The sequence below is a fragment of the Juglans microcarpa x Juglans regia genome, chromosome 7S (genome assembly GCF_004785595.1).
Source record: "Juglans microcarpa x Juglans regia isolate MS1-56 chromosome 7S, Jm3101_v1.0, whole genome shotgun sequence".
NCBI classification, from domain to species: domain Eukaryota; kingdom Viridiplantae; phylum Streptophyta; class Magnoliopsida; order Fagales; family Juglandaceae; genus Juglans; species Juglans microcarpa x Juglans regia.
Genome location: NC_054607.1, coordinates 1046374 through 1070862, shown reverse-complemented (window position 1 = coordinate 1070862; position 24489 = coordinate 1046374). Strand labels below are relative to the sequence as shown.

The 24489-nt window shown below is 39.0% G+C and overlaps 2 protein-coding genes across 2 annotated transcripts; one reads left to right on the top strand and one right to left on the bottom strand.

Annotated features, from left to right (window-relative positions):
• Positions 1 to 352: 352 nt before the first annotated feature.
• LOC121241428 lies at positions 353 to 796 on the bottom strand. The gene has a single exon (XM_041139183.1). It carries the CDS (start codon positions 794 to 796, stop codon positions 353 to 355), a length of 444 nt encoding a protein of 147 aa, XP_040995117.1.
• A 1733-nt stretch (positions 797 to 2529) lies between these two features.
• On the top strand, positions 2530 to 22938 carry LOC121240236 (E3 ubiquitin-protein ligase KEG-like). Its single transcript, XM_041137632.1, is given in 17 exon segments — positions 2530 to 3557; positions 4705 to 5067; positions 5160 to 5390; positions 5606 to 5731; positions 5834 to 6170; positions 6271 to 6428; positions 9333 to 9490; positions 16023 to 16144; positions 16289 to 16423; positions 18638 to 18762; positions 19040 to 19144; positions 19241 to 19474; positions 19788 to 20121; positions 20234 to 20422; positions 20530 to 20835; positions 21268 to 22159; positions 22162 to 22938. Coding segments are annotated over 17 exon segments (4893 nt in total). The 5' UTR covers positions 2530 to 2823; the 3' UTR covers positions 22506 to 22938.
• Positions 22939 to 24489: the final 1551 nt, after the last annotated feature.

The following is a 24489-nucleotide window of genomic DNA, read 5'->3' as shown; positions in this document are numbered from 1 at the left end:
TTTGCCACAGGCTCCCTGCCCTTTCCTTTGTGGCCTTCTGACTCTCTCCGCACGTCTTTTCCATGATCTCCTCCTCCATTCCCGCTCTAAAGGGTTCTGTGGTTACAACTGCCCAGCCTGTTCTCTTCCCTCTCTCAAGGAAAGGCAATCTTCAGTGTTATGAGTGTTGGACTGATGGTAGGTGCAATAATGACGGCTAGTGCTCTTGTAGTCATCTTCTTGGGTGGTCAGATCAAAATCTCAGGCCTTTTGTAGGGGCTTCTTCTCTCCTGTTGTCGTGTGGTCCTTTCTTCGACTTCTCGCAAGCCTTGCCTTTGGTTGGTGCCTTCTCTTTCTTTGCTGCCTGTTCCATTTATTTCCTTATCGACTTGGTCAAGGCCCAACGTGTGTCTTCAACGTTAATAAAGTTGTTGGCTTGATCCATGAACTCTCGCAACATGGCTTGAGTTCTTCTTGCCAATTCTGACATGAACTGGGATTGAGGGCACACTCGTCCTAAAAGCGTTGTCAAAGTTATATTCTCATCTTGGTCATCTGTTGTCATGCATTCTTTGTTGAACCTAGATATGTATGTTTTCAGACTTTTGTCTTTCCCCTGCTTGATGGTGATGAGGTAGGCCGCGAAGCGTTTTCTTCTCCTGCTTGCCATTAACTCTATTTGGAACATGCGAGCCAACTCCCTAAAGTTGTCTGTGGACTCAAGTGCCAAAGACCCAAACCATACTCTCGTTGGCCCCTTCAAGGTCAGCGGGAAAGTTCTACAAGCTACCTTTCGTGGGAAGCTATGCAGGGTCATGTGAGCTCTGAAGGTTTCCAAGTGTTCGAGGGGGTCTTTAGCCCCATTGTAAATCTTCATAAGGGAACCTGAAACTTTGGTGGTAAGGGCACAACCATCACCTCATCGCTGCAGGGTAGGCCTGTATTGGTGAGCAGTTGGTCTACTAATGACGATGTGCCCATCTTCCTCGCCATTTCTTCGTATTTCCCTTTGAGGTTACGTAGCTCGTCCTGCATGTTTTTTCTCCATGTCACCTCCCCCTCTGCGTTTCTGGACCCTATGTACTTGCTTTTGCTTGGTTCTGCTTCATTTTCAGGCTCATTGGTGGCTACTTTGAGCTTCTCATTCTCTTTTCGGAGGGTCTCCACTTCGATAGTTAGTTTCTCTACCAGTTGTTCTATCACAACGAGCCTTGCTTCCATATTTGTTGACGTTGCTTCTTCTTGTCCCCCAAGTTGTCTGAGAACGAGTTGCCACAAGAATATGAATGACACGTGAAGTCTATAGAGATCGCATAGACGGCGCCACTGTTAACATCTTGTTTTTTACGCCTTTGGGCCGAGTTCCATCAACTCAAGTCTTGAGTCTTTCACCTACATACTTAAGAAAACATGGAGAGTTGGGGGCATTGGTGGAGGCCGGGGAGTCTCTGATCCTAAAGTCAGTATATCTCCTTAATAGTTCGTGTGTGAACTTAGAGGATCAAAGAGAATTCTTAGTACAAACGAGTCGATTTTTATACTAGGTTTTTGGTAGGACAACTCTTACCTGACTTTGAGGAGCCCATGCCCTTTTCCAATGTTCGTGTAGTCAGAATCCTTTAATGTAGCATGACTTTTGGGACAATGTCATTAATGCGGCGTAGAGTCCGGAGAGTGGCGCCATTAATGTGGTGTGGCTCCCTGACTCACTATATCCTGCTGGTGTTCCCTGTTAGGTCCCTCCATGCCTGCTATTAGGAGATTAAGGGCTCTCCATATTTTCTGCCCATCAGAGTGGTATCAGGGCGGCGAATCCCATCTGCTCTTACCGTTTGCTTTCCTTAAGTGTGAGTTGCTTCGTGGGTGGGTTTTGCTAGTGGACCGAGTACTCTACAGAGGCCCACTGACTCCTTTTTAGAGGAGGGTCGTTAGGCCTGCCTGGACTCTCTAACTTACTTCCCCAATGATCCTTCGTGGGTTGCTATATGGGCCGATAAGAGGTAAAACTCTCTTATAATTGTGATATAGGATTTTAAAATTTAAAATTATATTAATTAGTAATTTATCATATAATACAAAATTATTTTATATATAATTATATATAAAAATTATATATAATATAAAAAATCATATAAAAATATTTTATATAATATTAAATATTAAAAATATATATTTGAACTGATCCGATTAACTAGAGCGTTCATTCATTACTAAATAAGAAGAACAAACCAATTTATAAACTTTTATTTTTACACAACTATTTATGAAAAGAATCCTAAAAATTTTACTAACATATTGATAATGATAAGATGATGATAATGATGGTCTAATGATATATGATACGGTTCTTCAAATAAAAAATAATAACTCGAAACCCCCCACCCCTTTTGTATAAAAATAATAATTAGTCCATAACTCTATGTTATAATTAATTAATGTAGTTATGTCATTTTATTACAATTAATTTCAGTTTTATACAATTATTATTCATTTAAAATAAAGTTAGAAAAAATTATTAAAGAATTGAAAATTTATCATTTTGAAGCCTGTGAGAACTTGAGCACCAGAAGACAGTAAAATGTGTAACATGTCTCAGAAAATCCCTCACATCAACTCCTATACTCTCTCTCTCTAAAACCCTTCCTCTCTCTAGATTTCTCTCTTTGAAAGCTAAATTGATCCAATTTGCACTCATTTTTCTCCTCAATTCATTAAATGATTTACCATTTCCATCACTCTTCACCTCAATTTCCTTTTTTTGAGTCCAGATTTTGATAAACGGGCTTTTGGATTTCATTCTGATTGGTTCAAAATTTTCCGGGAAAGTAAAGGAGGAGGGAGAAGATGAAGGTGCCATGCTGTTCTGTGTGCCACACGCGGTACAACGAGGAGGAGAGGGTCCCGCTCTTGCTACAATGCGGGCACGGGTTCTGCAAAGATTGCCTCTCGCAGATGTTTTCGGCGTCTCCCGACACGACGCTTCCGTGTCCTCGGTGTCGCCACGTGTCTGTAGTGGGGAACTCCGTTCAGGCGCTACGGAAAAACTACGCTGTCCTCTCGCTCTTGAGCTCGGACTCGAACCCATCGGCGGGGGTGAATTTTGACTGTGATTGCACAGACGATGAGGAAGATGGCGGCGGTGGAGATGGTGATGATGTGGACGGTGACGAGGACCGTCGGTGTAGCCGTGGGTCCCTCGCATCAAGCTCTTCGGGAGGATGCGGGCCGGTGATCGATGTCGGGGTGCACCAGGACCTGAAATTGGTGCAGCGGATAGGGGAAAGTAGGCGGGCCAGAGTGGAAATGTGGACAGCGGTTATTGGTGGGGGGGCTGGGCGGTGCCGGCACCGCGTGGCTGTTAAGAAGGTGGCGGTGCCAGAGGAGACCGATATGGATTGGGTGTTGGGCCAGCTTGAGAACTTGAGGCGCGCTTCGATGTGGTGCCGAAATGTTTGTACGTTTCATGGAGCAACGAGAATGGAAGGGAGCTTGTGTCTTTTGATGGACAGGTGTCGGGGGTCGGTTCAGTCCGAGATGCAGCGGAACGAGGGAAGGCTTACATTGGAGCAAATCCTAAGGTTGTGTTTTTTTTTTTAAATAATAAAAGGGTTTAATATTATTCCTTGGTGTAGATTATAAATAATTTTCTTAGTACAGGATGAGATTTTTCATATTGGTTTACGTGGTAATTGTGCTTAATTTGGTTCAAAACGACTACTTGGTGCATGAAGTGAAGTCTCGTGGGTTGGTAGAAAGTGGGTACCGATCGAAAAAAGGATAGTGGGTGGTGATCAATTAGACTTACGGACTAGAGACTGAGTTTTGATATTGGACGAGTACTGCTTTAGTTTAGATGATTCTATATGAATTAAATGGGAATTTCATAAATGGTAGTGGAAGAAACCGTGCACAGATTAGAAGTTTATTTTCTAATTGGAAAGTTATCTTCAATTTCTTTTTATTAGTAAAAAAGCTGTGGTATAGGCTATGGCTCGTTTCTATTAATATAATGTGGGGGTAGAAAAGTGAGGGAAATTTCTTAATTTAATTGTCTAGTATGGAGAAACATTGTTGGACAGGTAAAGTTTTTGATTGGTCTAAATGTCGAAAATGATTGGTGAGGATATTCCTTGTTACATGCTGGTAATTTAATTATTATTTATTTTTTTGGTATAGCAAAAGCAACCTAAGCTTGAAAATTAAACTGATGGAAATGACAAACTATCAATATTCCAAGCTCTCTTTAATAGAAGAGGATGTATTATGAGAACTTCACTAGTTTATGGAGGGGGGAAAATGGAGGATGTGGAAACAGACATCATATGTGAGACTTATAGGACTACTATAGAAGACTGGAATAAGTGCTTTCATTGACAAATGCGAGATATGTAGTGGGTATTTGTCCCCTTCTGCTGAAGTTTTCAATGTGTTTGGTTTCTTTCTATGTTCTTCTTTGTGAAATCTTAAGATATGAAATGATTATGCTTAGAAAAATGTTCATCCTTTCCTTTTCTGTAAGTGGATTTTTGTTTGAGTAGTAGTTTAAATTATGTTGCTGTAATGAAGACCTAATTGAAATCCAGATGTTCTATCAAAATGTGTTAAAGCTTTGTTTATAGGTTTAGATTAGAGACACCCAAAAAAGAAAAGAAAAGAGGTTTAGATTAGAGTTTATTGTCTGGGTATAACTCTAGTTGTGACATAGTTAGTGTTTGCCAATGGTAGGTATGGGGCTGACATTGCAAGAGGGGTGGCTGAACTCCATGCGGCAGGTGTGGTTTGTATGAATTTAAAACCATCTAATCTTCTTTTTGACACAAGTGGTCATGCAGTGGTTTCTGACTATGGACTTGCTGGAATTCTGAAAAAACCTTCCTGTCGGAAGGCTCGATCAGAGTGTGATTCCTCAAAAGTTCATTCTTGTATGGAGTGTACAATGCTTAGCCCACATTACGCAGCTCCAGAGGCATGGGAGCCAGTAAAGAAGTCATTAAATCTCTTCTGGGATGATGCAATAGGTATATCTGCAGAGTCTGATGCCTGGAGTTTTGGTTGTACATTGGTCGAAATGTGCACTGGTTCCATCCCGTATGTGAAGCATCATCTTCTTTATCTAAAAATTATTTTATTCTCCTGCATATAGTTAATTGCTTAGTACAAGTTTTATGTTCTTTGTGCAGTTGGGCAGGTTTAAGTGCAGAGGAAATTTATCGAGCTGTTGTCAAGGCTAAAAAACTTCCTCCACAGTATGCAAGTGTAGTAGGTGTTGGGATACCTGGCGAATTGTGGAAAATGATTGGCGAATGCCTGCAGTTCAAGGCATCTAAAAGACCAACTTTCAATGCAATGTTAGCAACATTCCTACGTCATTTGAAGGAGATACCACGCAGCCCTCCAGAAAGCCCTGATAAGTAAGGAACTTGTGATTTTGGTTGTGACCTCTTCTCTCAAGTGGTTTTATTATTCCTTTAGTTGTCTAACATGGTCCTGGTTGCGGCTGTTTGAGATGTTGATTTTCTGCCATGTGCATGTGGGCATGATTCTGAGAGAGATTAAGATGATTAGCCTGAAGTTTATGATTTTTTTAATGCTCTTACATGAATTCTTTGTTTCTGACTGGGTACAGTGACTTCGCTAAATACTCCGGACCAAAATTGATGGAACCACCTCTTGTATCTGCTCCGGAAGGTTTACAAGATTTCTCCTGCCATTTGCATCGACTTGTGTCTGAAGGGGATGTGAGTGGTGTTAGGTTAGTCCACTTTGGTACATACCTGCCTGGGCTAGCCTTCTAGAATAAACTTGGCCTTTGTATGTTAATTCTCTTTATGCCATTTTTTCGTTGCCTATGCAGAGTTTTGCTTGGAAAGGCTGCATTGGGAAAAATTAAAAGCTCAACATCTTCATTATTACAAGCTCAAAATGCTGATGGCCAAACTGCTCTCCACCTGGCTTGTAGACGTGGTAGCGCAGAACTTGTTGAGGCTATTTTAGAGTTCAGAGAGGCAGATGTAGACATTTTGGATAAAGATGGAGATCCTCCACTTGTTTTTGCGTTAGCAGCTGGATCACCAGAATGTGTCCAAGCTCTCATTAAAAGAGGTGCCAATGTGAGATCTAGATTGAGGGAAGGCTTTGGTCCGTCTGTTGCTCATGTCTGTGCCTACCATGGTCAACCTGACTGCATGCGTGTAGGCCTTCAGTTAATTAGATGCATTATATAGTTCTTTTGTTCTCCTTCTTCTTGATCTTCAAATTTCTATTGTTCACATGCATGTCAAATAATAACAGGAGCTGCTACTGGCTGGTGCTGATCCTAATGCAGTGGACGATGAAGGGGAATCTGTACTGCACAGAGCTATTTGCAAGAAATATACAAACTGCGCTCTGGTCATAATGGAAAATGGAGGCAGTAGATCAATGGCTGTTTTGAATTCAAAAAGTTTGACGTGAGTATAATTTTTTTGCTCCATTTTTTTTCCTCCAAGTTGAACAAATGAATGGTTGAAAGTAAAGATAAGAAGAATCAGTTTTCCTTTTTTCTTTTATTCATGGAGGAATATAGCTTGGTAAGGGAAAGTGCCTCCTTAGCTACAAAAGAGCTCATGTTTGGTTAACATACAGAATATGGATCATGATCTATATTTATAGTGCAATGAAGCTATTGAAATAGAACTCAAAAGAATATTTGTGCTTGTCTTGTTCTTGACAGTCTTGATCCTCTCTTATGGAGGATGATAAAGATTTTACCACTTCGCGTGATATTTGAGTTCAACCTTTTTTTCCTACTCCACTCTCCCACAAACCAATTTCATGCCTGGAGTGCTCAGTCAAGTTATGCTGGTGTTGTGAAGATGCCTTGATGCCCTTAGGCTAAGTTCCTTAGGGTGAATTTGAGCCTTCATCTATTGATGTTTTTTCCGTAAATTAATAATGTTTTTTTTTTAATCTATAAAATATGTCATTCCAATCTTTTTTATTTCCTTTCACGAGTTATGTTTAGTGAAGAACAAAGTTTTCGGTGATGTTAATAGATGGTATTTGAATTGTTCCTTTTCTATTCATGTCAGCATTTCGTATAGAAGTTTATTATATCAGCAATAGTCTTTAACCACGATAAACTAAAATTATTGTTGCCCCCGAATTTTGATATGATCAACATGTTTTTTTCTTTATATATGAATCGTTAAAGATATATGCGTGAGAAAATCTACTAATTCATTTTATCTATTTTATTCATATTTTATTAAAATGCTATAACTATATTATATTTTTTTTATTGGCACTGGGTGTCTGGGACAGCTTCCCGACTAATCCCGGGGGTGGACAGGCCCTCGGCAAGAACTATATTATATTAGAGTCTCATCATATAGTTATAGGGACAACTGAAGTACCCAAATGATGTACTTATGGACCCCCTTGAATACAAGATGCTGTGTAGAGAATCCAGAAAGGCCAATGCAGTGTTACTGCCAATGGACATACAATGAAAAAGAAATCTCAGATACAAAAACATACGCCTGTCTACAAAAAATTATTCCCTGTCAAAGTTCTGCCAATTTCTCTCATGCCACAAGGTCCACAAAAGACTCAATGATTAAATCCCAAACCTTACTTCTCCATTACCCCTTTAAATGCTTTCCTTGTGCAAGAAATCATTTATTTTTTCTTCTGTAGAACAGGTGCTGTTTTTGTGTCCAATCAATTATTAGGGTTGGGATTTTCATGAGCTTATGACAATGAAAGGATTTTAAATGCTTTTAGTATTATGCTTATTTTCATTTCTTAGTTGCCATGAGGTTATTTCATATAGTTTGCTTTCTTTTACATAAAATAAACCGGCTAATGCTCCTCTTCTGATGCCATTTTCATAATTTGAATTTCTGTGTGCAAATCTGCTGGCACGTAATATATTATTGGTCTTGATTAGAAGTAACATTGTGTGTATAAGAGCAGCTGGGAATGATATTTATCTGTGTTACACGATTATTGATGTTTGCAGTTGAGACAAACCAGCATTGAACAATAAACTTCTTACCCATTTTTAAATTGTTTAGGTTTGAAATGATGGAACCTCAATTCACTTAGGTTTGTGTCTTTTTATATTTTTAAAAAGAATTTACACCTAACATGGTCGGGGGATTCAGGTTTCTTGCATATCTAAGAAGACAGGTCATCATAAAAACTGAATATGCTACCATATAATCTCTCAAGCAATGATCCAGTCTCAGATCTTCATACGGGGTTTGTAAAAAGCATAATATGTTCTTGTTCTAGGGGAATCAATGGAATCTCAACCTTGAAAGTGTCTTGGCTAACTCTTTAAGTTGGCCTCATTCCATTCTTTGGATGCATGAGCCATTGGAACATATAAAAAAATTTCCCACAGGATTGGAATTGGAATTTTAGCTGATGTCACTTTTTCACTAACGAGCAATATAAACTTTACCTCTAGTTCCTTCCTCTGAATCATGTGTTTATGATCATGGCTTTAACTTGTCAGAAAAAATGTGTATCATAGCTTGAATTTCATTTGAATTGATGGAAAATCAGAGCAAAACAAGTAGTCACATTGGCTCTGTTTCTCAATTGCTACCTTCTGCAGCTGTTTTGGAAATTATTCTGGGCTCAAATTGCATCTGGTAGACGTTCTATGTCAAAGAGGACATCTCTCTATGACCCTACTTTTAATGGACTTTCTTAAAATAGTTGGGTTTATTATTCTGGTGTCTTTAGGAGGCTGTTACAAGTTATCCATGTAAGCAGGGTTTTACTTGGGTATTTTTTTTTACAGCTGATGTTTCAAATTCATTCCTGCTAGCTCCTAAACTGGTATTTTTGTTTCGGAAATGGCACCCGTTGATCTATCGACTTTCCTCTTAGGAGTCAAACCAAGGCAAGATGTTTGAAGAGGTCTAGGTTGCAGATTAAATACTTAGGAGTACTGACATAGGTAGGTCTAACCTTTGCTTTAGCTTTAGAATTCTGAACAGGAATTCAAGAAGGTGTTTCCTCGTTTGTTTTCGTAGTTGAGATGAGTTGAGATAAAAGTTGAAAGTTGAATAAAATATTATTAAAATATTTTTTTAATATATTTTTGTTTTGGGATTTGAAAAAGTTGAATTGTTTATTTTATTTTGCGTGAGAATTTGGAAAAATTGTAATGATTAAATGAGATGAGAATGGTTGTGAAAATAAAAGAGACCTTAATTTCAACATGGCGTTTGGATCGTTTTTCTTTCTTTGTAATTTGTAATGCTTTCACACTATCGTGAACTGGATAGTTGTATGAGATTAAATGTATTCTTACCTCAGAATTATGATTGTGCAATGATATGCTATGAATGTCACAGACCATTGCATTTGTGTGTGGCAACATGGAATGTGACTGTTGTCAGAAGGTGGGTGGAAGTCGCAACTGCAGAAGAGATTGCTGATGCAATTGATATACCAAGCCCAGTTGGCACTGCGCTGTGTATGGCTGCTGCTGTAAAGAAAGATCATGAGACTGGTAACACTCAAATCCTAGAGTGTCTATTTAATGTTGATGATGAAAGTGTTTTGGATTGATGCAATTACTAACTGAAACTCTGCAAACTTCGTTTAGGAAATCAATAAGCCATTTTTCATTTACAGCTAAAATTGGAGCCACTTTGCTTAAATATAGATTTGTTTTTATGCAATTACTGCTTGTAACCGATTAAAAATATTAAATAATAAAATGAGACCTGCTTGAAAATAAAACTTTCTTTTCAATACCCTCTTCCATTGGCCAGCTTCTATAGATTTAATGGCCTTAGCTTTCATGATTGTCTTGTATCTTTTTCATGGCACTTTTACCCTTTTCTTGCTTCTTATTTGGAGATTTCCTATATTTCAAGATCAATAAAGATAATTATATGCTAATAATTACTTGACAAGTCTCTCTCGTTTTATGAATGCGATGCTGTTGCATTAAAATTCTGCTGCTGTTGTTGTGATTGTTTGTGTCGTTGTTTGTCCATAGTTACATTTTATGTTGAGATGGGGTCATGCATAACTTTTCTTATTGACCACAAGACTTTTGTGATTAAGAGGGAAAACAAGATGTGGTGGAGAATCACGGAGAATAGTCGCCGCGTGGTGAAATACATCTCTATCGATCACGAAGCTCTGGTGTGGTTGGCTTCAATGGTGAGGGAATGTGTTGCCACATCGGGATCCTATGAGTTTCTTAGAACTCGTAGAAAAGGGAACCAGGTGCTCGTGGTGCAGAGTTGTCACAACTACTTTGGCAAATTCATCTCTTTATCAGAGTTCGGTCACTAGAAGAAGTGAGATTTGATCGTGGTGCCGGAAGGGAGGAAGGGGGAGGGTTGGAGAAATTTCGGCGAAACCTTGAAGGAACTCTTATCTCCATCCTCTATTTCATGCGAGGAAAATAGAGATAAAGGTGGCATGGGTAGGATGAAACAGGCAGGGGCGTTGAAGGAGGTTGGAAGAGTAGGTGGTTCTCCATGGGTGCCTCCACCATCGACGACGGTGTATAAGTTGACTTCTCGGTCGTACAAAGAGGTACTCCAAGGTCAGATGGAGATGCCTCGAGCCGTGAAGCATGCAGAGAGGGTAGGTCTGCCAGGTTCAGGCGGCTTTTCTATTTCAGCTGATGCGCAAAGCTACGAGGGGGTGGCAGGGACGTGGTGGGTCTGAATGAGGTAAGGGTGCTTCAGGTGTTGGCTGAAATGGAGCAACAAGTGGGTTTTCTGATGGATAATATACACTGGCTAAAACGGTGCGTTAAGGGGAAGGGGGCTTTGCAGATGGGCTTGGGCTTGGGCCAAGGATTAGGGAGGGGGAGTATCAGCCTTACAGACCAGGCTGGGCTGTCAAAGGAAGCTGGGCTGGGCTAGGGATTAGGTCCAAAATCGGTCTGGATGGAAAAGTCTCGGGTTTCGCCCGATATATCGGCCCAAGGCCTTAGCAACTCCCCTACGGCGCTGGCATGTGACCTGCCATTCCCAGTCTCGGCACATAAAGTTTTGCCGGTCGCCGATGATCATCTTGGTGGGTCGGTACCGTCACATCGGTGGGAGGAAACTGAGGATGGGGAGTTGATAGAAGAGCTTGACGGTGGGGTTGCTTTTGACGGGGAGATTAGGGAGCTTTCAACGCATTCCAACCTTTTAGTAGTGAAGTACCTTCGAGGGAGCTTGTCCTGTGGATGGGAGACCAGTTTTTATTGGGTGGGATGGTCGATGGTGGCATTGGGAATACATTAGAGGTTCTGCTTGGTGAGTCGCAGTTGGCTCGCTCTTTGGGGGAAGTGGTGTCAAATGGCCTACAGAAGGGCGCTGAAAAAGGTGGTGGAGCTACAGGGGATACAGGGTCAACCAGTTCTTCATATGGCTTTCAAATGGTGGTTTATGAGAATGGGGGTGATAAGAACAAGTTCGTAGTCCTACTCCACTATGTGCTATTCCACCAGTCCCTAAATCTTTGGATTGGGTGCTGAAAAAGGTGGCAGAGTTACATGGGTGTGTGGGAATTTCTTGTGAAGGCTTCGAAGAGCAATTTAAGGCCCTTTTAATTGCTATAGAAGCAGGTAGACCAACGGCTTTGAAGCTGGCAGCCATAAAAGATAGAGAACTGAAAAGATTGATATGTTCTATTAATTATGATAACAAGGAGAGTAGTGTTGGGAGGGAAAGGTCGAAGGGGCGGGGGAGTTGTTTATCTTATGAAGCTTAGAATCTTATCGTGGAATGTTAGGGGATCAATGATGTTAACTAGCGACTTCGCATTCGATCCCTTCTCCATAGTTGGAAAGTTGATATTGTTTGTCTTCAAGAGACTAAGTTGAGCCATGTTGACAGAAATATTATTCGAAGTTTATGCAGTTGTTCTTTTGTGGGGTGGAGTTATTTAGCTTCTCTGGGCGCTTCAGGAGGGATGTTGTTGACGTGGGATATGAGAGTGGTGGAGTTGGTAGAGGATTGCATTGGGAACTATTTAGTGGCTGGTTAATTCAAGAATATTGAGGATAGGTGGAGGTGGGCTCTTGCGGGAGTGTATGGGCCTAATGCAGATCGAGAAAGGAGCTCTTTGTGTGAGGAACTGGCGGGTTTTTATTATTCATGGGAATTACCTTGGGTCGTGTGTGGGGACTTTAATGTTGTTTGCTTTCCTTGTGAGAGGGAGGGGGCTACTTCTTTGACAAGGGCGATGGAAGACTTCTCGGAGTTTTTTTTTATCTTAACTTGATTGATCTTCCTTTGGTTAGGGGGTTTTCACATGGTCTAACAGTAGAGGGGGGTCAAGATTGGACAGATTTCTAGTTTCTACTTCTTGGGAGACACATTATCCGAACCTAAGCTAGAAGAGATTGGCTCGGATATGCTTTGATCATTTTCCCATTTTGTTAGATTGTGGGGGCATTCATGGGGGTTAGGTGTTACTTCAAATTTGAGAATATGTGGCTACAAATGATTGGTTTTGAGGAGAGAGTGAGGGATTGGTGGGTTTTCTATTCCTTTCTTGGCAACCCTAGTTTTATTGTCGCTGGTAAACTTAAAGCCCTTAAGCTAGATTTAAAGAAGTGGAATATTGAGGTTTTTAGTCATACGGATGAGCAAAAAAGTCTTCTTTGGAATGTGTTGCATTCTCTAGAAGTTGGGGAGGTCAACGAGGAGTCCTTGTTGAGAAAGATTGAGGTGGTGTCTGAGTTAGAAAATGTTTTGTTGATGGAAGAAATTTTCCATTTGAGGAAGCCGAAGTGCAGTAGGTGGTGAGTGGTATGTGCAAAGATAAAGCCCCGGGCCAGGATGGATTTTCTTTGGCTTTCTTTCAAGAGTGTTGGGACACATTGAAGGACGATGTGATGGGGTTTTTCATGAGTTTCATTTTTGTCACAAGTTCGAGAAGTCTCTTAACGCTACTTTGATTGCCCTCATCCCGAAGATAGTGGGGGCCATTGAGTTGAAAGATTTTTGTCCTATTAGTTTGGCAGGCGGGATTTATAAAATCATTCCGAAGGTGTTAGCAAATCGTATGAGTTTGGTGATGGATAAAATAATCTCCAAACCTCAAAACGCCTTTGTACAGGGTTGGCAAATTTTCGATTTAGTTTTGATAGTGAATGAGTGTTTTGATAGCCGGTTGAGGGATGGTATTCCGGGAGTCCTTTGCAAGTTGGACATGGAAAATGCCTATGACCACGTGTGCTGGGATTTTTTGCTATATATGTTGAGAAGATGTGGATTCGGAGATAGGTGGTGTGGTTGGATTAAACATTGTGTTTTGACTGTTCGGTTTTCTGTTTTAGTTAATGGCAAACCTTGTGGATTTTTTCAGAGTTAGAGGGGTTTGAGACAAGGGGACCCGTTATCTCCTTTTCTCTTTGTTGTAGTAATGGAGGCCGTTGCATGGTGGAGGCTGCTGAAGGGGAGGTTTTCTTGCTGGTTTTTCAGTGGGTAACATTAATAATGGGGCTTTATCCATCTCCCATTTATTGTTTGCGGATGGCACTTTAATTTTCTGTGATGCTGAAAGCAGACAGATTCAAGCTTTAAGGGCTGTTCTTTTGTGTTTTGAAGCTATTTCGGGGCTCAAGGTGAACTTGGGCAAGTCGGAATTGGCCCCAGTAGGGGAGGTGGAGAATATCAACCTTCTAGCAGAATTGTTGGGATGCAAAGTGGCTGCTCTTCCTATGAAATATCTCGGACTCCCTTTGGGAGCCTCTTTCAAAGCAAAAAATATTTCCAATCTTCCCATGTACTTTCTTTTTTTATTTCCTTTACCGGTGGAGGTGGCTAATCGGATTGAAAAACTATTTAGAGCTTTTTTGTGGGGCGGCATGGGTGAGGAGAATAAATTTCATCTTGTGAGTTGGCAAAAAGTGTGTAGTCCGAAGGTGTTGGGAGGATTGGGGGTGCGTAACTTGTTCATTTTTAATAAAACTCTATTAGGAAAGTGGTTGTGGAGATTCCAAGTAGAAGGGATTTCGTTGTGGAGAATGGTCGTGGATTGGAAGTATGGTTGTGATTGGGGGGTTGGTGTTCCAAGGAAGGTAGGGGGACTTATGGTGTGAGCCTTTGGAAATTTATTAGAAAGGGGTGAAAGGTGTTTGCAACACATCAATTTTGAGGTTGGAGAGGGCACAAGAATTAGTTTCTGGTTTGATGAATGGTGTGGTGTGAGAGCTCCATTTTCTGTTTTTCCAGGTGTTTTCAGATTGGCTGGAAATCAGCAGGCTGCTGTCTCATATGTGTTGTGTCGAGCCTATGGTACAATGCATTGGAATATGATCTTTTCCGGAAATGCGCAAGATTGAGAAGTAGAGGAGATAGCAGGTTTTTTCAGCTTGCTTTATTCCAAGAAGATAGGAGGAAATGTGTGAGATAGAATGCTGTGGAAACATTCGGGGAGTAAAAAATTTTCTGCTAAATCTTTCTTTCTGGTGCTGACAGACCATCAGCCCATTGTGTTTCCATGGAAGGGTATTTGGAGAGCTCTCGTGCCATCCAAAGTTGCATTTTTGACCTGGACTGCAGCTTTAGGAAAGATTTTTTATTGTTTTATTGTTTTTTTTTTAAATAGGCATAATCATAGCTCTCAGCTGGCAATTTTAGGAAACGTGGGATGATCATAATGGAGTGGTGTTACATGTGTAAGAAAAATGGTGTATCGATTGACCATCTTTTTCTGCTTTGCGAGGTGGCGAGGGAGTTATGGGTTGGTATATTTAGTAGAGCTGGGTTGACTTGGGTTATGCCCAAGAGTGTGGTAGAACTCCTAGCATGTTGGAATAGGCATAATCATAGCTCTCAACTGGCAGCAATGTGGAGGATGGTTCCTTTGTGCTTATTGTGGTGGATGAAAAGAAATGAGAGGTGCTTCAACAAGAAGGAGAGAGCTGTGGGGGAAATATGGAACTTTTTTGTATTTTCTTTGGTTCAATGGTTTTCTGCTATAGTTTTAAAGGGAGGGAATATTCACGAGTTTTTGCTTTCTTTTCAGCTTTCTAGAATGTAATTAGGTGTCTCTTTTGTATACTTCATGTGTACAGGGCTTTGCCTAGTTTCATTCAATCAATAAAGTTTCTTACTTATAAAAAAAAAATCTTTTTCATGGCAGTTGAATATGTTAAGGTTAGGAAGATAGTTATGGTTGAACTACTCCCTGTGACTCCAGTGTCTTGACAAATTGTCTAGAAAGAGTCTTTGCTATCAATTTGTTGAATGTGAACATTTTACTTCAAAATATTGTGAGCCAGTTTCCTGTTGTGTAAAGATTGTAGATTCCAGTCTTGTACAAAAAAAAAAAGATTGTAGATTCTAGATATTAGTTCTACTGGTAAGACAGCCAAAAGATTGTAGATTCCAGTCTTGTACAAAAAAAAAAAAGATTGTAGATTCTAGATATTAGTTCTACTGGTAAGACAGCCAAAAGAAAATGATCCTACTGGCAACTCATATGGCTTATAGAGATCCTTTATTAAAAGAGACTCAATAACTCATACTAGTGTATGATGCAAACCCTTTTTTTTTTCATTGGTAAGCAAGAATTTTATTGATGAGAATAATGGGCATAGCCCAAGTACACGGGACATAGACAAGAGCGAAACTTGTGCATGATTATCTAGTGATACAAGAAATTCATGGAATAAAGAAAAAGAACATTCTAAACTCATCTGAAACTTCTTATAAGTGGTAGTATGCCTAGTGCTTAGCCGTTCCTAGTTATGCCTAGTGCTACTGCTATTCTTTTAAATTTCTCCTTTTTCCCCACTTGTTCTTTCATTAGTTGTTTTATTGTTCATTTTTTTCATAATAAATTTGTAAGGCTATCTCATCATATGCTTGTGAAGTTAACCTAGATTGTTTGCATATTATAGTATGTACCTTTCCTGTTCTTGATTTTTGCACTACTTCTGATTGGCTATATCGGTAATTGGAAATTTTATTCATTGAACTAACTTTCTTTTTGGGTTACTGATTTATTTTTTTACTGTGTTATTTGACTTCACATCATTGATTTCTTCTAATTGCTTGTGATGCTGCCTGTAGAGGGAAGAGAACTGGTGCAGATATTGCTTGCTGCTAGAGCAGATCCAACTGCCCAAGATGCTCAACATGGACGGACAGTTTTGCATACAGCTGCGATGGCTAATAATGCTGAGTTAGTCAAGGTACACAAAGTAGCTTCCCCACTACATCTTTTTTATTGTTGGTAACTAATGGTGTTGTGCCTTTTTGCAAATGAACTTGGTAGTTTTTGTTTGTTTGTTTTTTATGTTCGTTAATGTTCTGTTTATTTTTCAAATGATGAATAGATTATTCTTGATGCTGGGGTTGATGTGAACATCCGGAATGTGCACAATACAATTCCCCTTCACGTAGCTTTGGCCAGAGGGGCAAACACATGCATCGGATTGCTTCTATCTGCTGGGGCAAACTGTAATATGCAGGTTACTATTCAAACATTTATAATTTTATTAGTAGGTTCTGGATATGGCTTGAAATCATATGTCAGTCAATCTTTCACTTGAAGAGAAGTGGTATGCAATGCTTATATCATATATCAATGTGCAACATGCTCAGCTAATCTGTGATACTGTTTTGTGTGCTCAATCAAGAGAATGCTCCCCCATTCAGCTCTGATATTGATTTGCTTGGGATTCAAATTCATCTAGCATAGTACTCCACTGTCGCTGTTAATTATTAGAGATATAAATGTGATATAACAAATTAACTCAAATATAGGGAGCTATTTCATCCCTTCAAGCAGCCAGCCTCTTGTTGAAAAACTGAAAGTGATGTGCTGGTAAAATTCAGAGTCATATGGCTTTTCCCTAAGGGAGTATGGCTTTTAGTTTTTGTATAACCAAACATGTGAGAAAGAAAAGGCAAAAAAGAATTGGTAAAGGCATGGGGACGAAGGTCAGGACTTTAGTTGGTTAGAGTTGCTACAATTCACAACCATCCTTGCAACTTTTGATCAGGTGACAGTTCCAATCTTCATTTCGGTCTGTACTTGTTTCACATTGCTGAGAATAAAGATGGAATTCTTCTTTTACTTATCTGAAAAAATGTATTATTGTTATTATTCGTGCATTTTTTTTCCTTGTGGGAGGGAGGGGGAAAATTGGTACTAGTTTGTAAGAGAAATTGATGACTAGCAGTAGGAATTGGTGAGTTCTCTCTTTGATCTTGTACTGAAGAATAATAGAAAATGAGATAAAGATTCTTTTGGGGATTGACCTTAGCAGTCAGAAGAAGTTCGGTGTTAACTTACTATAGGTCTACGAAAGGGAAGGGATGCCATGTAAGTCATATGATATAGTCATACTTAGGGCATGTTTGGGGTTGCGTTAGGAGTCTTAAGAAGTGCTTAAATAACCTTAAAAACTCTTTAATGAAAAAATTAGGTTGTTTGGGTGTTACATATTAAAGTACTTTTTAATCTCAAATAAGCTAAATAGTAGGTTTGAGAAAAAAAAATATCATTTTGATACTTTTCCTCAAACATGCTTTTCCGAATAATGCCGAACGTAGTTCCAATTTAAAAAAAAACTGTCACTGGCCGAAAATATCCATACAATTTTCAAACTTTCAAAGATATGGTCATAATCTTTAAAAAATCAAATGATCTTTTATGTCATTTCTATCTTAGAAAACACTTTTTTAATTTATTTTCAAACAAATGTAATATGTGTGAAAATGCTTTAAAGATACGGTTACCAAACAGTAAATGACTTTTTAATAGTATAACTTTTTTTTATAGGTAATCAAGAAGTTTTATTCATAAAAGTAGGCAAAGCCCAAGTACACAGAGATTATACATGAGATTAATAGTACAACTTATTACTTAAGCTATAAGCTATAAGCCCTAAAACTATAAGCTATATTTCCCACCGCAATCCCAAACATGCTCCTATTGTCATCATGGTACTAGGGAACTTTCTTGATGGCTGAAAAGTACGTGGCCGAGGGAAATCAGTCTGAGATAATCTTGTGGTGTGATGATTAGGCGGAGAGTATATCACTGGACGTGTCTTGATGCTATTAGCAGCTTGTATGTATTTGTCTAATATGCCATCTTATATAAAATTTACTCTCTTATATACACTTTGTGTACATGAGCTGCGCCGCTTCGCATTTCAATAAAAAAGTATAAAAAAAGTGTGATTGTATAACATGTGCTGTGACATAACTTTAAAGAAAACAGAAAAAATATGCACCCTGCAACTTTCTCAATGAATTAATTGAGTTAGGAAACAATCCCTCCATTCCTCTTGGTTCCACTCATTCTGTTTCTTCATATGCCCTTTCTTTTGGCAATTACTATTATTAGTATTAGTTTTTAAAGCTTAGAGAGTCATCTTCTGCTGCTTATCCCAGAGAATCATTTTTCTATTTGGCTTAGATTGTTTCAATTCACTGGAGGTTTCTACAGAGTGCATGATCACTTTGTTTCCACCCCTCTTCTGGGTGCTTAAAAACAAAATTTTTTAATAAGTTATTCTACTCATTATCCTTACACCACACACCTTCTAAGAGAAAAAAAAATAAATAAAAAGATAAAAAATAAAAGCAGGTGTGGTGTAGAGATGATGAGCAGAATTTTTCTTTTCTAATTTGGAAATCCACTTATGTACAATGTCTTTGTTAATCACTGTCAGGATGATGAAGGTGACAATGCTTTCCATATAGCAGCAGATGCAGCAAAAATGATACGCGAAAATCTTGTATGGCTCATTGTCATGCTTAGAAATCCTGATGCTGCTGTGGAAGTCAGAAACCATAGGCAAGTAACTGTTGAGGCATTGCTTCTTCATGTGGCTTCACCCTCATTCTCCAGACATTCTTGTTCAACTTTATTTACTTGTGTAATCTTAAAACTTTAGGTTTATTAGATCTATATGCTGATTGTAGAGATCCAACTATGTGATAGGATGCAGATTTCAGTTCTGCTACATCACTGAATTTGCTCTAGTTACTTTACCCCCCCCCCCCAAAAAAAAAAAACAAAAAAAAAAAAGAGAAAGAAAGAAAACAATTGAGGAATTTTTGCTTGGTGACAGTGGCAAGACATTGCGGGACTTTTTGGAGGCCCTTCCCCGGGAATGGATCTCTGAAGATCTGATGGAGGCACTCATGATTAGGGGAGTTCGTCTGTCCCCTACCATGTGAGAAGAAGATATTCAATCATAGTTTTGTTTTGATATTGTTTGTATTTTTGTAGGCATGAACATTAAAATGACAATATTCTCAAACTTGTTTAGATTTGAAGTAGGAGACTGGGTGAAATATAGAAGAAGTATCACAACTCCTACATATGGGTGGCAAGATGCAAAACACAGCAGTGTGGGCTTTGTGCAGAGCGTTCCAGACAAGGACAATCTCATTGTGTCCTTTTGTTCTGGAGAGGCTCATGTTTTGGCCAGTGAAGTTATTAAAGTCATTCCATTAGACAGGGGACAGCATGTCCAGCTAAAACCTGATGTCAAAGAGCCCAGGTTTGATCCTGCTCAGTTGCAAATTTATAGTTTTTATGTTGAATTATTACAAATTTATTCTTTGTTGTTTCATGCTTTCGTTGGAAATTGTTTAATAGATACGAGCAAATTAACACGTATGATTTTATCAAGAAAACACTAATCTTTTTGCTGCCTTAACAGAACACTATTAATTTGCATTATGCTATAGTGTGTAATAGGCTTCTTTGACTTATGAATAAAACTTCTTTATCACCTATCAAAGTAATAGGTTTCTTTGAAGTATTACTATGGTATTCTATCAGAAACCGATAGCTGGTGTTGTAATGATCAGGTTCGGTTGGCGTGGGCAGTCTCGTGACAGTATTGGTACCGTATTGTGTGTTGATGATGATGGGATATTGCGTGTTGGGTTTCCTGGAGCATCCAGAGGATGGAAAGCTGATCCTGCAGAAATGGAAAGAGTTGAAGAATTCAAGGTTGGGGACTGGGTTCGTATTCGCCCCACTCTTACAACAGCAAAGCATGGTTTAGGATCTGTAACACCAGGGAGCATTGGTATAGTGTATTGTATCAGACCAGACAGTAGCTTGTTGTTGGAACTTAGTTATCTTCCAAATCCATGGCATTGTGAACCAGAGGAGGTTGAGTCTGTTGCCCCTTTCAGGGTAAGGGAGAAATGTTGGATTTTCCATTGTACCAATAATTGATACTTCTTCCCCCTTTGGATCATTTTTTATATCTGCATTTCCAAAGCTTGATATGTTTCTGATTTTACAGATTGGTGACCGGGTGTGTGTCAAGCGATCTGTTGCAGAACCTAGATATGCATGGGGTGGTGAGACACATCATAGTGTTGGAAGAATAAGTGAGATAGAGAATGATGGTCTCTTAAAAATTGAAATACCAAATCGACCAATACCCTGGCAGGCCGATCCTTCTGACATGGAAAAGGTGGAAGACTTTAAGGTAATATCTCACAGCTCATTATTATAATATGCATGGATTAAAATCTCCAAGATAGACATTAGTTGCTTTTTCCCCTGCGTAAATTTCATTATTCCCACCACGAACAGGTTGGGGATTGGGTTCGAGTGAAAGCTTCAGTATCCTCTCCAAAATATGGGTGGGAGGATATCACAAGGAACAGCATTGGGGTAATTCATAGCTTGGAGGAGGATGGTGATATGGGTGTTGCCTTCTGCTTCAGGAGCAAGCCTTTTCGTTGCTCTGTGACGGATGTGGAGAAGGTACCTCCTTTTGAAGTAGGACAAGAGATTCATGTGATGCCATCTGTTACTCAGCCACGACTTGGATGGTCAAATGAAACTCTTGCTACTGTTGGAAAAATAATGAGAATTGACATGGATGGTGCTTTGAATGTAAGCATGCTTATCTTTTAGCTCTGTACTTAGTTTTGTTGTGAGTAATACACGTCAATACCTTTCTCTGCTTATAGTGCTATCCAACTCTTTGCTTCTCTTGTATACGACCCATGTATTTGGGCTATGCATACTGTTCTTTTGAATAAAATTTACATTTACCTATTAAAAAATGCTCTCCAGTTCTATGTGATCATGTCTTGCCTATCAATGTTTAGGATTCTGGCAACATACTGAGAAAAAATCAACAGTGATTATTGTTTTTCTAATAATAGTTGTACTGTTCCTTTTAGCAAAAGCATTGTGAAGTGCGATTTCTGTAGTTGTAGAAGCACAACGTTGTTTATATGCATGTGATGATAATTTCTTTTTAGGATTTTCCCTTATATAAATTGCTGTACATCTCATAAGCAGCTTGGTTATGTTATGCAGGTGAGAGTGGCAGGCCGACGAAGCTTGTGGAAAGTTTCTCCTGGAGACGCAGAAAGACTTTCTGGTTTTGAAGTGGGTGATTGGGTACGTTCAAAACCAAGCCTGGGAACTAGACCAAGTTATGACTGGAACAGTATTGGAAAAGAAAGTTTAGCAGTGGTGCATAGTGTACAAGAGACTGGTTATCTAGAGTTGGCCTGCTGTTTCCGTAAGGGGAGGTGGATTACTCATTACACAGATGTTGAAAAGGTTCCGTGCTTTAAAGTTGGGCAGTATGTTCGGTTCCGGCCTGGAATGGTTGAGCCACGGTGGGGTTGGAGAGGGGCGCAGCCTGCTTCTCGAGGAATTATAACTAGTGTTCATGCTGATGGGGCAGTACGGGTCGCATTCTTTGGTTTGTCAGGGTTGTGGAGAGGAGATCCTGCGGATCTAGAGATAGAGCAAATGTTTGAAGTGGGAGAGTGGGTGAGTTTGAGAGTTAATGCAAGTAATTGGAAATCCATTGGACCAGGTAGTGTTGGTGTAGTGCAAGGGATCGGATATGAAGGAGACGAATGGTATGGAACCACTTATGTTGGGTTTTGTGGGGAGCAAGAAACGTGGGTGGGGTCTACTTCCCATCTCGAAAAAGCGGACAGGCTCATGGTTGGCCAAAAGGTTAGAGTTAAACTATCTGTCAAGCAGCCCAGATTTGGGTGGTCAGGCCACAGCCATGGAAGTGTTGGAACCATATCTGCTATTGACGCTGATGGAAAACTGAGAATATATACTCCAGCTGGCTCAAAGGCTTGGATGCTGGATCCATCAGAAGTAGAGCTGGTAGAAGAGCAAGAGCTTTGTATCGGAGACTGGGTTAGGGTTAGGGCATCAGTTTCAACCCCAACCTACCAATGGGAGAGGCGAGTCATTCAAGCATTGGGGTGGTGCACCGGATGGAAGATGGGGAACTCTGGGTGGCATTTTGCTTCATTGAGAGGCTGTGGCTTTGCAAAGCTTCAGAGATGGAGAGGGTTAGGCCATTCAAAGTGGGGGACAAGGTGAGGATTAGAGAAGGGCTGGTGACCCCACGCTGGGGGTGGGGAATGGAGACCCATGCAAGTAAGGGACAAGTGGTTGGTGTAGATGCAAACGGGAAGTTAAGGATTAAGTTCCGATGGAGAGAAGGGAGGCCATGGATTGGAGATCCGGCTGATATTGTCCTTGATGAGAGCTCATTTGGCACAATGGGCAATTCATGATACCATCCTACCTATGTTCCTTTCAGTTGTCTCATCACCCCTTTTGGATTTTTGGCCTCAGGTCATTTAGAGAAGTGGAAGCCATTACCACGCAACATAGCTTGGACCTACTTTGAACTCATAGCTTGGAGTAACAACGGTATTTACATATTGCTAATAAACAGAAGAACATAAGGGATATGACCAGACAGAAAAGAGGGTGGGGAGTGGGGGGGGAATTGGGTTGTTTTTCTGTTAATCACAGGGTATACAAAGGCGATGCAGAGGCAACCAAAGAGAAACGGTGCGGTAGGTCATTTGTATTTCATTGATGAGTTTGTAGTCGACAGGCTTTTGAGGTATATATATACATATATAATGGTTATTTATGTTGTACAAATCGAACTCCTTGATCATGTGTCTCACTTGGTATGCGATATTACATTGTCTTTAAGCAACCTAGTGCTAGCTCTCTTTGGGCTCTGCAGACGATCTTTATTTTCCTTGGGCAAATTCAGTAGCTATAGTAAGCTGCATATCAAAAGGCTGGATATAAAGCCCAGTCTCAAATAAAGGGTACCTCCAATACTGCACATTTCTTTTGAAAATAAATAAAATATATTATTAAAAAATTCATTTTTTTATATTAATTTAATATTTATTCATTTTTTTTAAAAAATACAGTATAATAAAAACAAACACTATTTGCTGAATATCACAATAAAAAAAAAAGCACAGAAAAAAAGGTAAGTAAAAAAAGGCGGAGCAAAAAAATGAAAAGTAAAAAAAAATGTACAGTAAAAAAAGGCACAGGTAAAACGTACAATAAAAATTCACAGTAAAAAACGCAAAAAGTATGCACAGAAAAATGTACAATAAAAAACTGAGTTTTGTTATCTAACCTCCATCATATTTTATACTACACATTTATTTTTAATTTTTTTTAATTTTTTTTGAGTTTATTTTTTAAATTATTTCAAATTTTCTATTCATTATTTATATAATAAATATTTGATAAAAGAAAAAAATAATAAAAATTAAAAAAATATAGAGTGTAGAATGTGAGGAAGTTGTAAAGATTTAAAAACGTACAGAAAAAACGCATAAAAAACGCACAGAAAAAAACGTACAGTAATAAAACGCATAGAAAAACGCAAAATAAAACGACAAAAAAAAACGTACAGCAAAAAAACGTACAGGAAAAAATGACACCAAAAAAACGTACGTTCAAAAAAGCAAAAAAAAACGCACAGTAAAAAAGGCAATAAAAACGCACAGAAAAAAAACGCACAACAAAAACGAACAGTAAAAAACGCATATTAAAAAACGCAAAGCAAAAAACGCAAAAAAACGCAAAGCAAAAAACGCAATAAAAACGCACAGAAAAAAAACGCACAGAAAAAGACGTACAGCAAAAACACGTACAGAAAATATGCAGTTATACCGACCAACTGTGGTTATCATTTATAACTAAAAAAAACACAAAAATATTTAAAAAATAAATCAAAAAATAATTTAACATTATGTGTACTTAAGAGTGGTAATATGTGACACGACTTGTTAATCCAACATGAACACAATACGATAAAAACGGGTTAGAGTTCAGCCTTAATGGATTTGTGTCAAAATGGATTGACCCCTTAAGACACGATTTCTTAACGGGTTGATAACAGGTCAACCCGTTTTGACCCGTTATAACTCGTTATGACCTGTTAGGGGGGTTAAAGTTATAATTATATCCTTATACTTAAAAATAAAATTGTTAGGATTTTAATTTCGATATTTTTATTGTTTAGATTGTAATTTTGAACTTGTAGTTAAATTTATATTTTTTATAGATATTGTGATTTTAACATTTATATAAAATTATGATAAACTTAACTAAGTCAAAATGGTTAATTTCGAGTTTGTTCAACCCATTTACATAAACGGGTTAAAACGAGTTGACATGACACGACCAGTTATGTTAATGAATCGTATTAGGATTTAAGATTTTGACACGATA

Bases quoted from the DNA above. Each gene is read 5' to 3' on its own strand.
- LOC121241428 (XM_041139183.1), bottom strand. From the start codon at position 796: ATGACCCTGCATAGCTTCCCACGAAAGGTAGCTTGTAGAACTTTCCCG.